At 36.3% G+C, this 14,474-nt stretch overlaps 1 protein-coding gene across 3 annotated transcripts in view; it reads right to left on the bottom strand.

Moving 5' to 3' along the window:
- The window catches only part of LOC127877771 (phosphopentomutase-like), a 31,406-nt gene that overhangs the window by 14,974 nt on the left and 1,958 nt on the right, over positions 1 to 14,474 (bottom strand). For all 3 annotated transcript variants that reach the window (XR_008048603.1, XR_008048604.1, XM_052423998.1), the window contains exons 2-11: positions 14,077 to 14,176; positions 13,514 to 13,581; positions 11,317 to 11,405; positions 9,922 to 10,006; positions 8,739 to 8,822; positions 8,217 to 8,240; positions 6,933 to 7,102; positions 6,196 to 6,319; positions 3,912 to 3,977; positions 2,087 to 2,181 (exon numbers count right to left, since the gene is read on the bottom strand). Coding sequence is in view for 1 of the 3 variants with exons in the window: in XM_052423998.1 (XP_052279958.1) it covers positions 2,087 to 2,181; positions 3,912 to 3,977; positions 6,196 to 6,319; positions 6,933 to 7,102; positions 8,217 to 8,240; positions 8,739 to 8,822; positions 9,922 to 10,006; positions 11,317 to 11,405; positions 13,514 to 13,581; positions 14,077 to 14,176 (905 nt within the window). In the remaining 2 variants the exon portion in view is untranslated. The remainder of the gene's footprint in view (positions 1 to 2,086; positions 2,182 to 3,911; positions 3,978 to 6,195; positions 6,320 to 6,932; positions 7,103 to 8,216; positions 8,241 to 8,738; positions 8,823 to 9,921; positions 10,007 to 11,316; positions 11,406 to 13,513; positions 13,582 to 14,076; positions 14,177 to 14,474) is intronic.

Genomic DNA, 14,474 nt, shown 5'->3' on the forward strand with positions numbered 1-14,474 from the left:
AGTATATTTTTGTCCGGAGCATAACTCTAAATCTACTGAAGGGATTTACTTGAAACTTAAAATATAAACAGATGGCAAGTAGGAGAAGTGCAGTGGCTGAGAGGCATAACTCTATCTACCTTAGTTTTTAAATCATCTCCCTTTATTTAATTTCAAAGTTAATTTTTGTCCGGAGCAAAACTCTAAATTTTCTAAAGGGATTTACTTGAAACTAAAAATATAAACAGATGGCAACTAGGAGAAGTGCAGTGAACATGAACCATCACTCTTTCAGCCGTAGTTTTTGAATTATCTCCCTTTATTTGTATGTATATATATATATATATATATATATATATATATATATATATATATATATATATATATATATATATATATATATATATATATATTATTTATTTATTTTTTTTTATTTTAAATTATATTTAATTTAATTTCATAGTAAATATTTTAGCTTTTCAATATATTAAATTCTCTACAGCATAACTCCAAAACTATATAATTAATTGATCCATGAAATATAAATAGATGACACAGGTGCCATGTTTAACAAATATTATTCTACTTTCTAAAACAAATGTTGTCATACAAGCAAACACATTTCAGTGGGGATTTGGCACTACTGTGACAAGCTCTTGTTTTTATTGAAAACCTGGTTTGGTGACAATTATGTCCCTTGTTTCTTAATATAAGAATAAACAAGCTGTTTGTTATTACATATGCTATATGAAAAGCATTTCTTTTAAATAGATGGATAGATATGCAATATTCAGGAAAAAGGCAAAAAGCCCATCATTCCACATACAAAACAATACAAAGAAATATAAAACTGTTCAATTGTGAGGCATGTTACGTCATGTTAGATATCTGTACATACATATTGTAAATTAAAGATACAGAAACATTTGGTTTTGATAATAAAACACGTTTGGAAGTAGTTGGAGTAAAAAAGCAACTTTTATCTTTTTTTGAACAAAGATTGGGTTCTTACCAAAAAAAATGTAAAATTATAGGTTAATGACATGGAATTATTTATTGAAAATGTACATTTAAAATTTGAAAAGTATTTTTCAAACACATTTTAAAACAAGGGCTGTTTGTAAAACATGCATGCCCCCCATATGGGCTGTCCGTTGTAGTGGCAGCCATTGTGTGAATACGTTTTTTGGCACTGTGACCTTGACCTTTGACCTAGTGACCTCAAAATCAATAGGGGTCATCTGTGAGTCAGGCGTATGCGTTCTTGAGTTATCATCCGGAAACCACCTGGTGGACAGACCGACGGACCGACCGACCGACACGACCGACTGACATGTGCAAAGCAATATACCCCCTCTTCTTCGAAGGGGGGCATAAATATATGTTATATGCTCCAAATGTGAGGATCGGAATACATAAGATGAGTAAACACACAAAAAAAGTTTATAAGATCTAGGTGACCTAATCTGTATCAGAGCAATAATAATAAATTGTTCAGATGTGAAATGTATATTTCTTACAAGAAAGCCAAAAATAAAGAAAAAACTTACATGATCATGCAAAACGTTTCATTTCAGTTAAAAATGTACATTTATCAGTGTTCCTTATTTACATATATAATTGTTTATCATATAACAGTTATACCAGTTATACAAGATTGTGTAGGTTATTTACACACGTATTTAAAAAATATATATACAAAAACACACACACACATATATAAAAAATGTACATACATATATATATGAGGAAGTATGTAAAGTATGCCATAAAAAAAGGAATATATATATATATTATATATATATATATACATACATCTGACTAAGTTTGGTGAAGATCGGATGAAAACAACTTGAATTAGAGAGCAGACACTTAATACGGACCGACCGACCGACCAACCAACAGACAGACAGGCTCACTCCTATATACCCCCCTAAACTTCCTTTGTGGGGGTATAAAAATACCATAAAAGCAGAAAGTGTCGTATCTGATTAGCCGATGCAGACTGTGCAGGCTAATTTGGGTCAACACTTAACGCACTTGCATTAAGCCCCTTTTCCCAGTTCCCAGAGTAATACTAACTTATTTGCCAATCATGTGAACTCACTTGACTTTCTCTGCCACTGCCAGTCTGTCTGCGTCTGGATCATTGGCCAGAATGACAGTGCTACCATTCTCATCTGCAGTTTTCATAGACAGCGTCTGCAATCAATATTCACTTCGACAAACAACTTTCACATCTGTTATTAACATTCACATCAGCAATCAATATTCATGTCTGCAAACAACATTCATGTGTGATGAAGCAATGAAATAGGAAACATAGCTGCAGAACACTGCATAATGTTAAGTTGGACACCTATTTTATCCATATAACAAACAAAACAAGAGCTGTCATAGGACAGCGCGCTCGACTATTCGAGTGCTTGACAGTATAACTTAAGCCATCATGTAGATAGATATGTAGATAGTCATTTAATAGATGATCTTTCAAAAATAAGGAAAACAAATATTTATTTACTTTTATTTTTTGGGGGGGGGGGTCTGGGGGGGACATGGGGGATGGTTTGGGTGGAGTGCATTGTGGTATGTCAGATAAGTGTTGTTTTGTCAATGTATGAATCAAATGTTATCATAAATAAAGATGCTATGGCAATTTAAGCAAAATGTTCAATTATCTAAGTATAAAAGGGGCCATAATTCTGGAAAGAAAATATTTGAGGTGGTACGCAAACTTTAACATAGATTTATCAATAATATGCATATTCTAAGTATAAAAGGGGCAATAATTCTGTCAAAATGCTTGATACAGTTATCTGCTCTTGTTTATAGATTTGTGTCATGTTGGTGAAGAAGTATGCAAAATATAAAAGCAATATGTCAAAGGTAATAGGAAATATTCGGGGTAGTATGCAAACTTTAACATTTGCACGCTTACGCTAACAGGAACGCCGATGCCGGGGAGAGTAGGATAGCTCCACTTTATATATTTCATATATAATAGTCAAGCTAAAAAACAACAACATGACTGAGCTTACATCATATGAAATATGTACTCTAAGAAAAAAGCTGTATATTTATTAGTATACACGGTATCTTATTGTCTGTTTTCTTCCTGAAAATATTACAATAGACACTTTTCACAATAAGTCAAAATCGATAAGAGCGCAAAGTCTCATGACTTGATGAATTCCAGAACGAGGCTGAACTTGTAGGTATTTCAAAGAGTGTCACAAAACACCTCATCTTATTTAAACCCTTCACTATTTTGAACATTTAGCAACATAATGATATTGTCAACACAAGATGACATTTCCAGAATAAGTATTAATATATATATTTCCCATTTTAAGTTTTCATACTTTATATAAATGCTCTTGATTTAGGTACTTGCTTTTCTTCAATTGCTTGCTCAACTTTGGCACACTTCGTTTGAGCATTTTTACTGCATTTAATCTTGTGGTTTATTGATAGATCTGTGGTTTTATTGCCCGGTATTAGAATGTTTATATTATAATTACTTATCAATTCATTTACTAAACATATGCCTGTATGCATATGTTTGACGTTATTGTAACCTATGTCAGAGCACATTAAAACAGAAAATAATTAAAGTAATATAACAATGACCTGGTATATAACCATTGATATTCTCCACCAAAGAAAGTTAAACGTTCAGCCTCAGAATTTGACGCGTCACATATCTTAAAATAGCAACAGCTGTAGTATTGTGATACTGATCTTTGAATGAAAAAAATATCCTACTTAACTGTTTACACCATCTTTGAAATATAAAATATGTTGATATTCTGTGATAAAAAGCAAAATTTTGATTTCCCCCTATATAAGACTTTAATTTAATTTGTCTTCTGATCTTTGTGTAAATGGCAGAGAGCCTTAGGTGATATTTACAAAGTTGAGTGTATTCTTACCAGCGCCCCCTTGCCTTCCTCAGGATTGGGATACTTTACAGTGGGGAAATCAGGATCAGGCTCCACCTGGAAATATACAACTCCATATTACAGCTGCAGGATTGGGATACTTTACAGTGGGGAAATCATGATCAGGCTCCAACTGGAAATATACAACTCCATATTACAGCTGCAGGATTGGGATACTTTACAGTGGGGAAATCAGGATCAGGCTCCACCTGGAAATATACAACTGCATATTACAACTGCAGGATTGGGATACTTTACAGTGGGGAAATCAGGATCAGGCTCCACCTGGAAATATACAACTGCATATTACAGCTGCAGGATTGGGATACTTTACAGTGGGGAAATCAGGATCAGGCTCCACCTGGAAATATACAACTCCATATTTCAGCTGCAGGATTGGGATACTTTACAGTGGGGAAATCAGAATCAGGCTCAAACTGGAAATATACAACTGCATATTACAGCTGCAGGTTTGGGATACTTTACAGTGGGGAAATCAGGATCAGGCTCCAACTGGATATATACAACTCCATATTACAGCTGCAGGATTGTGATACTTTACAGTGGGGAAATCAGGATCAGGCTCCAAATGGAAATATACAACTTCATATTACAGCTGCAGGATTGGGATACTTTACAGTGTGGAAATCAGGATCAGGCTCCAACTGGAAATATACAACTGCATATTACAGCTGCAGGATTGGGATACTTTACAGTGGGGAAATCAGGATCAGGCTCCACCTGGAAATATACAACTGCATATTACAGATGCAGGATTGGGATACTTCACAGTGGGGAAATCAGGATCAGGCTCCACCTGAAAATATACAACTGCATATTACAGCTGCAGGATTGGGATACTTTACAGTGGGGAAATCAGGATCAGGCTCAAACTGGAAATATACAACTGCATATTACAGCCGCAGGTTTGGGATACTTTACAGTGGGGAAATCAGGATCAGGCTCCAACTGGATATATACAACTCCATATTACAGCTGCAGGATTGGGATACTTTACAGTGGGGGAAATCAGGATCAGGCTCCAACTGGAAATATACAACTGCATATTACAGTTGCAGGATTGGGATACTTTACACTGGGGAAATCAGGATCAGGCTCCAACTGGAAATATAAAACTGCATATTACAGCTGCAGGATAGGGATACTTTACAGTGGGGAAATCAGAATCAGGCTCCACCTGGATATATACAACTCCATATTACAGCTGCAGGATTGGGATACTTTACAGTGGGGAAATCAGAATCAGGCTCCAACTGGAAATATACAACTCCATATTACAGCTGCATGATTGGGATACTTTACAGTGGGGAAATCAGGACTAGGCTCCACCTGGATATATACAACTCCATATTACAGCTGCACGATTGGGATACTTTACAGTGGGGAAATCAGAATCAGGCTCCAACTGGAAATATACAACTCCATATTACAGCTGCAGGATTGGGATACTTTACAGTGAGGAAATCAGGATCAGACTACACCTGGAAATATACAACTCCATATTAAAGCTGTCAGTATAACATATCCAACAACACAACATCATCCCAGAATAGCAGTGTTGAGATGAAGCACATCATATTGCCATACTAAAAATGTTTTATATCAAACAGTGAAGTACCACAGTTGTGAATCTAAAGATTAATAGACAATGGACTGAGATGGTGAATCCTATATGTTCCCGTATACTTTTTAGCAAAAGTATAACTGTAATTCTATAATACAAGTCACTTTATGCAAATATGTGTCTTATTCAATATGCGTACAGTGGAGCTCCAGTCTGTTCAGGAGCTACCCTTCCTTATAAGACCACAAAACCTTCAGTGAATTTAAAACAGACAATGCACCACCTGACCAAGCTGAGTTATGGTCTGGAGCTATGCTGGCCAAATATGGCATAAGACCCATTTTTGCATAACGCAGTTCTGGCTATATGAGCACAATAATTGCTAGGTTGACACATACAAATGAGCCTCAATCTGGGAAAACTTGGCTTACTGCATGTGTGTAAAGAGTCCTCCCATATTAGCATATGCCAGTTCTCACAGGTTAATCAGGGACAACTATTTCCATTCATATTAGATTTTTGTTTAAAGAGACTTCCTTTACACAAAAATACAATAACAGCAAAAGGTTTCATCCCTGACTAACCTGTGTTGACTGCAAAACTTAGTTTTGGAGGACATTTTACGCATATGCATTTAATCCAGTTTTCCCAGTTTTAGGCTCACACTGATCCCAGACTATGCACACCTACCTGTTCCTTTACTGGTATGACAGGAGGGAATCCAAACTGCTCCAGGGATGTACGAGTGAACAAGTAGCCAACGCCGTGCATGGCAGTGTATGTGAACTTCACCGGGGAACATTTGTTTTTCTCACTTTTAGAAACATACTATATAAATAATTAAGTTAACAATTGAAAACAAAAACAAATTTGCCAATAGTATCTATGATCAAAACGAAATTGCACATACATAAAGGCTTAATGCATTTGCCAAAAGTGTTTTCCCAGATTAGCCTGTGCTATCCACACTGGCTAATTAGGGATAACACTTTCCCCCTAAGCTAGATTTTCAGTTAGAAGTGACTTTTCTTTAATAAACAATTCCATAAAAGCAGAAATTTTTGTCTTTGATATGCAGTTGCCAACTGAACAGGCTAATAGGACGCCATTTTACGCAAATGCGTTACGCCCTGTTTTACTTGAAAGAGGCTCAAATATGTTGCTAATACACAAAGTGTACATATGTGTAGGATTAAATACATTTTGTAGAAGTCTTTGTCCTTTTGGGCATCAGGCAAACGTTTTTGTCTGAATGAATCTGTAGATTTTCATTACAAATTAATAGAAATATTGATTATATTTGGAAAAGTATCATGGAAAGACCTCTGATTATGATGTGTATTACTTTAGTTTATTAATAAGTTTCAATGCAGAAATCATTTTATAAATGCATCCATCAATTACCTAATTGGAATTCACATACATACCTAAAATGACATAACAACTTCACATCTTCTTGGTATCTGGTGTGAATGTCGTCAAACGGGTCCTTGCGTAACGGACTTGTCTCTGTGAAGTCAACGTCCCAAGACGTTTCCCAGGGCTCTAGGTTGCCAAGGATGTGTGCAGATATTCCTTTGTCGACCGGGGAGATAATCTGTATGAGTGGTACATAGAATTCTGCCTTTTTTTAAACCTTACTCGCTCAGACACAAATTCAAAATGACCATATGCAACCCGCATGAAACCAGAACAGCCTGACAGTAACTAGCAGCTGATCAGGTGTATGTACTTTGTTGCTCATCTGTATGTTAGGAATGCAAATGCAGGCTTTAAATCTTGAATCTTGTAAGAAAGGTCTTAAATCTAATAAGATTTTATTAGGGACTTAAAATGTGTGAAAGAGCATATCTGAGTGGTGAAGGGTCAAGCTGTATTGGGGTCCTGTATAAGGACCCATTCCCCAAGAAAAAATTATTCATATTTTCCAAAAACTTTTGAAAAAATTATCCCAACGAAGAAAAATAAATAAATAAATATTTTCTCTTTTAACACAATGCTCACTACAGCGCTTTGAAGCCACATCGCAGCTATTATAGAGAAAATTGTTTAGTCCAAGGCCCATAACTTTGCCAAAAGTCAATGAACTGGAACCAATCATCTGTAGGTCATACAGGTAGATTCAAAAATCAGCTGAATATCTGAAAGCGTTGCATAATATAACTCCGGAAAACAGTTATAAAGAGAACATTTCTAAGTCCAAGGCCCATAACTTTGCCAAAAATCAATGGACCGGACAGAATTTCACATTTCATCTGTAGGTCATGTAGGTAAACAGACATACCAAATATTAGCCCAATATATGAAAGTGTTGTGTAAAAACATTCTTCCCTTCTCAAAGATAGACATTGTGCTTGCCAAACAAATTATATAAATTATCTCCCTTTAAAGCTTACAACTTTTCTTTGCATAAATTTAGACCAGTCTAAGGCTTATCTTCGTTAAAATCAATGGACCAGAACAAATTTCACACTTGATCTGTAGGTCATGTAGATAGACTCACATACCAAAAATCAGCTCAATTTCAGAAAGTGTTGCGTAAAAAACTTCCGAAAAACAGAATGCACGACGCACTGACGGACAGTCCGACAGCTATATGATACCCTACCGTTAGCTTAAAGAAGTATTCTAATTTTAATCATATTATGTTGTTTAATATTCAAGATATTGGACATGTTTTGTTGCTTACACATAAAGGATAAGTCTCTTACCTGAGCTCCATTTGACCAGTACACCTGAAAAACAATTCACATCACATTTGATAACAGGAAAAAACTTAAAAATAAAAAATTACATGAAATTGATAATGAATCAAACTGTATGTACTGCAAGAAATTTTAAAAGATTATTCACAAGTATCAATTATTATACAGTAGGTGATAGATAAGATGCATTCTGGGAAAACGAAGATTAATGCATGTGTCTAAAGTGTCCGCACAGGCTAATCAGGGACAATATTTTCCCCTTTTAATGGAATTGTTTGTTAAAAATTTAGTCATTTCTTAACGAAAATGCAGACTAGGCGGACACTTTACACATATGAATTAGGCCCCTAAGGCTCAAATAAATCTAGTCTCATTCAGGATAAAGCTATAATTAATGGAGCCCTGTGCAACACAATGAGAAGTTGACTGAAGACAATGTCAAATTGGCTAAAATCCTATAAACTGGACATAAAATTTAAATAACAACCACTACATTAAACAAACTTGTGAGGGTTGAGATGTTCTCACCTTGTACCCGTTGTCTTCTTTAGGATTATGTGAAGCTGTGACCATGACCCCACATGCACACTTGTAGTGGCGGGTACAGTGCGCCTGTAGATAAATACTGATAATCATGAGCATCAACAGTATGCACAAAGGCTAAATGCAGCAATAACTCTTCAGTGGCCCAGTCTTAGGGTCAACAAAGAGCACATGTTCAATACTACCCCAGTTGATCACAGTTGACTTATTTGAGACATGGGTTTAAAAAGGAATTATCTAGGCAAATATTATTTCCCACCAAATATACCAAAATGTATGCATGTATTACGAAGGCTTTTACAAGCAGCAATGTTAGAAGCTAAAGTAAAATTTTGCTCCCTAAGTGTTTGTTGCTGTTCATCAACAATCATCATCATTGTCATCACCACTCAACATCATCACCAATCAAAATCATTATCATTAATTTATCATCTTAAGAAAGAAACAAAATCAACAATATTGTTGGAAAATTTACACTATATTATATAGGCAGAATTAATATTCAGATAACTGCATTAAGACAATAAATGTCATAATATTACAAAACCTTCAGATGGTAGATTGGTAATTCCTTAAAAGAAATGCTCCTTTATATAAACAAAATGATTTATTAAATGCATATAAAGCTTTTAAGCAAATGTCATGATAAACAATAGCAGAAAAACAAGTGCTTATAAGATTCATAATGTTTCCTCAATGTCATATAAGGAAAACTGCTTGCGGTCCCCATGGAAGCCATGTTTTTCAAAAGATTTCATGCAGATTGAATGAAAAAATATGACATAGAGAGTATTCACAGGCAGCGATGTTTTTAAACAAGACCACAACCATTTTTAAATCAGCCAAGAAATTGCAAGAACAAATATTCTTACCAAGTTTAATGAAGATAGGACTCCACATGTGACTTTGTGAGTGTTTAACAACTTTTTCTTAAATTTAAACTACTAGCCTAGTTTTTCCTTAGTTTCTTGCTTGACCAAAATTAATTGGGACTAATGTTCTGACAAAGTTTGAAGGAGATAAATAAATGTGGCCTCTAGGATATTAACAACATGAAGAGAAAAAAGGCAATCTCATAAGCTCTCTATGAGCTAAAAATAAAATAAGTTTTCCTTTGTATCTCATTAAAAGAAACCAATGAATAATAAAATATAATGATCTTACTCACAACATAGGGTGTTGGGCAAAGCTTTGAAAACAGATACACTTTGATGCCTTTGTTTAGAAATATTGTGGATGTCAACTGAGCAAACCTGAAAAAAACATAAGCATTTATATAAAATGCAGCAAAAAAACTATTGAAAAAATAACAATTTTGACAAGAGATGTGTTTGTCAGAAACACAATGCCCCTACTGTGCCGCTTTGAAGCCATATATTTGACCTTTGACCTTGAAGGATGACCTTGACCTTTCACCACTCAAAATGAGCAGCTCCATGAGATACACATGCATGCCAAATATAAAGTTGCTATCTTTAATATTGCAAAAGTTATGACCAAAAATTAAAGTTTATGACAGACAGACAGACAGACAGACAGACAGACAGACAGACAGACAGACAGACAGACAGACTAAAATCAATAAACTCTCGATCATTCGATCCGGGGGCATAAAAATGTTCAAATGTTTGTTCGATACTGTATACAGAGATAATAAAATACTAACATATTGGGCTAGTGTTGAAAAGTGTTCTTGTGTTAGCCCACATATAATTTAAAAGCTCAAAAATTTAATTCATAATTACATTACCAGTGTCCGCAATTTAAAAAAATGTCACTGCATCCTTATGACTCAAAAATGTTCCAAACAGATACTGTATCCCAATACTTAGCTCCAGTTATAAAACCTAATTTAATAACTGTTATGAGTAAATTAATTATGACAATTTTGATTTTTTCACTGTGATAGTTGTTGCAAATTGTTAAAGCCAACATAAACAACAGCCAAACAAACAAGCAAATTCATTGAATTGATATCCCCCGCCAATATATTCTGGACAAAAAAGTGTTATATTTTACACTCAAAAAAGCATTTTTTCAAGATACAAAGGGCCATAACTCCATTACTAACAGATGGCGTACAATGCCATTTGGCGTGCATAACATTTATCAATTTATATACTCATACCAAGTTTCAATGAAATCCGCCAAAGCACTTCCAAGATATGGCTCCAGACACAAAAGTGCCGGACGGATGGACGGAAGGAAGGACAACGCCAAAACAATATCCCTCCGCCTATGGCGGGGGATAATTATGCATCCATGGCAACATGATTACATAATTAGTAACATTTACTGCACACATGTGAACACTGAATACTTTAGAGCCATGCTCTGGGTAAACCAGGCGTAATGCATGCATGAAAGCATTGTCCCAGATGTGCAGGCTGCACAGGCTAATCAGGGATGGTACTTCTGCCTTTATAGAATTTTTTTGTTCAAACATCTGGGACAATACTATAAACACATAAGCCTATAAGCCTGGTTTCCACCAAGCACAACTCATTCGTCAACATATACCCAGATGTTGCATACATATTATCATACTGGCAACTTATTTTACCGTTTACTGTTGTATCTCCCGTCATAGCCAACACACACTCCCATTTCTTTTGCATCTGGAATGTTTTCTATCACATAAGAACAGAGCCCCTGAAAATAAAAGGTGTAAAATGATATAACTGATTTGTTTTTTGCAATAGTTTGCTTAATTAATACTGCATGCTGTTTGTATACTGAAATCTGAACACATAGCAATTGGTTTGACAAAACAGCTTGTACTTGCACTACAAATGTAACAATAAAGGGCATTTAAACATCAAATATCTTTACAAACAAAAACAAAGAATGATGTTGAACTTTCAACATGCTAGATAACCTAAATTGGACCACTGTTTTCATTTAGTAAAAATATCATGCTTACATTTTAAAAGACATGTTTACCATTTACATATGAAAACAAAATATGGCACAGTGGGGATAGATATTACAGAGAAAAAAGAATAATAATATCTTCTTGCATGTGAAAAATGTGCCTCGCTCTGGGGAAATGTTTCCTTCAAAATTTGATTGTGCAGTCTGCACATGCTAACAAGAGATGAAACTTTTATGAATTTTTCGTTTAAAGGAAGTTTCTTCTGTGCCAAAATCAAGTTTAGGCGGAAAGTGTTGTCCTTGATTAATATATACAAACTGCACAGGCTGATCTGGGTCAAAACTTTACACACCTGCATTAAGCCCCATTTTTCCATAGTGAGGCTCAAATGCAACATTAAAGCCAATCCCCAGGTGGCCTTACCCGTGTAGCTTGTATGACTGTGAGATCATTCAGGTGGCCTTACCTGTGTAGCTTGTATGACCTTGCGATCATTCAGGTGGCCTTACCTGTGTAGCTTGTATGACCGTGAGATCATTCAGGTGGCCTTACCTGTGTAGCTTGTATGACCGTGAGATCATTCAGGTGGCCTTACCTGTGTAGCTTGTATGACTGTGAGATCATTCAGGTGGCCTTACCTGTGTAGCTTGTATGACCTTGAGATAATTCAGGTGGCCTTACCTGTGTAGCTTGTTTGACCGTGAGATCATTCAGGTGGCCTTACCTGTGTAGCTTGTATGACCGTGAGATCATTCAGGTGGCCTTACCTGTGTAGCTTGTATGACCTTGAGATCATTCAGGTGGCCTTACCTGTGTAGCTTGTATGACTGTGAAATCATTCAGGTGGCCTTACCTGTGTAGCTTGTATGACTTTGAGATCATTCAGTTGGCCTTACCTGTGTAGCTTGTATGACCGTGAGATCATTCAGGTTGCCTTACCTGTGTAGCTTGTATGACCGTGAGATCATTCAGTTTGCCTTACCTGTGTAGCTTGTATGACCGTGAGATCATTCAGGTGGCCTTACCTGTGTAGCTTGTATGACCGTGAGATCATTCAGGTGGCCTTACCTGTGTAGCTTGTATGACCGTGAGATCATTCAGGTGGCCTTACCTGTGTAGCTTGTGTGACCGTGAGATCATTCAGTTGGCCTTACCTGTGTAGCTTGTATGACCATGAGATCATTCAGTTGGCCTTACCTGTGTAGCTTGTATGACCGTGAGATCATTCAGGTGGCCTTACCTGTGTAGCTTGTATGACCGTGAGATCATTCAGTTGGCCTTACCAGTGTAGCTTGTATGACCGTGAGATCATTCAGGTGGCCTAACCTGTGTAGCTTGTATGACCATGAGATCATTCAGTTGGCCTTACCTGTGTAGCTTGTGTGACCGTGAGATCATTCAGGTGGCCTTACCTGTGTAGCTTGTATGACCATGAGATCATTCAGTTGGCCTTACCTGTGTAGCTTGTATGACTGTGAGATCATTCAGTTGGCCTTACCTGTGTAGCTTGTATGACTGTGAGATCATTCAGTTGGCCTTACCAGTGTAGCTTCTATGACCGTGAGATCATTCAGTTGGCCTTACCAGTGTAGCTTGTATGACTGTGAGATCATTCAGTTGGCCTTACCTGTGTAGCTTGTATGACCGTGAGATCATTCAGTTGGCCTTACCTGTGTAGCTTGTATGACCGTGAGATCATTCAGGTGGCCTTACCTGTGTAGCTTGTATGACCGTGAGATCATTCAGGTGGCCTTACCAGTGTAGCTTGTATGACCGTGAGATCATTCAGTTGGCCTTACCTGTGTAGCTTGTATGACTGTGAGATCATTCAGGTGGCCTTACCTGTGTAGCTTGTATGACCGTGAGATCATTCAGTTGGCCTTACCTGTGTAGCTTGTATGACTGTGAGATCATTCATCATGTTATATCCTGCACCCATCCTTGCACGGAGACCTGCATAGCACAACAGGCTATATCTGCCATTCAAATGAAGACTCTAAGATCATAACACGTACATGCAAAAAAAAACTTTTTGAAAGTATTCCTTTTTTAGACCTTATCATCAGAGTTTAAAGCGGCAATTCCTGAAATTTGTGGGGAAAATTTTCATTCAATTTCAACGTTATTTAATTACTGTTTTCAAGAGGATGATAAAAGCAATATATAGTATCAAGCATTAACCCGGTACAATATTGTTGCTTCCTGAAAAGTATATCATATGTGTCCGCAGTAAAATGTAAGTTATTAATATACAAACGGGCCATTGGAATTTTACACACCTGTGATGTTAACTGTTTTAACAACATATATATGTATACTTCAACAATTAAAAATAGATGCTTTAAATGATTTACAGCCTATTTTAATCTTTAACTAAACCATACTTATTTTATAAACATGAGTCATGATGTCTAGTAAAAGTATGTTCAATAAAATAATAAACACTACCTGCAGTTCCGAATTCCATTCTGTGAAACAGCCGTAACTGGAGCTCATCAGCATTGCCTTCATCAACCAGGGCTTGAATCTCTTTGTTATCTGTCTCATTCTGAAACAGTAGTATCATTTTTCACATCAGAAACGGAGTATACAATAAAAGTAACTTAAGCCCTCACTTACATTTTTTCTTTAGGAGAATTTGCTGCCACAGGTACGGTGGTGCGGTGGTCGAGTGGTAACACTCTGGTCTACCATTCCAGAGGTTCCCGGTTCAAATCTGATTGGGGCACTGGAAATTTCAGAAATGCTTCAATTGTTTTTCACCCAACTAGAGATGTACTGGTATGAAACCCAGGTAATTAGTTTAAACCTATTTATTTTAGCTCGATTGCATAGAAAGTAATTCC

The sequence above is a fragment of the Dreissena polymorpha genome, chromosome 4 (genome assembly GCF_020536995.1).
Source record: "Dreissena polymorpha isolate Duluth1 chromosome 4, UMN_Dpol_1.0, whole genome shotgun sequence".
Lineage (NCBI taxonomy): Eukaryota > Metazoa > Mollusca > Bivalvia > Myida > Dreissenidae > Dreissena > Dreissena polymorpha.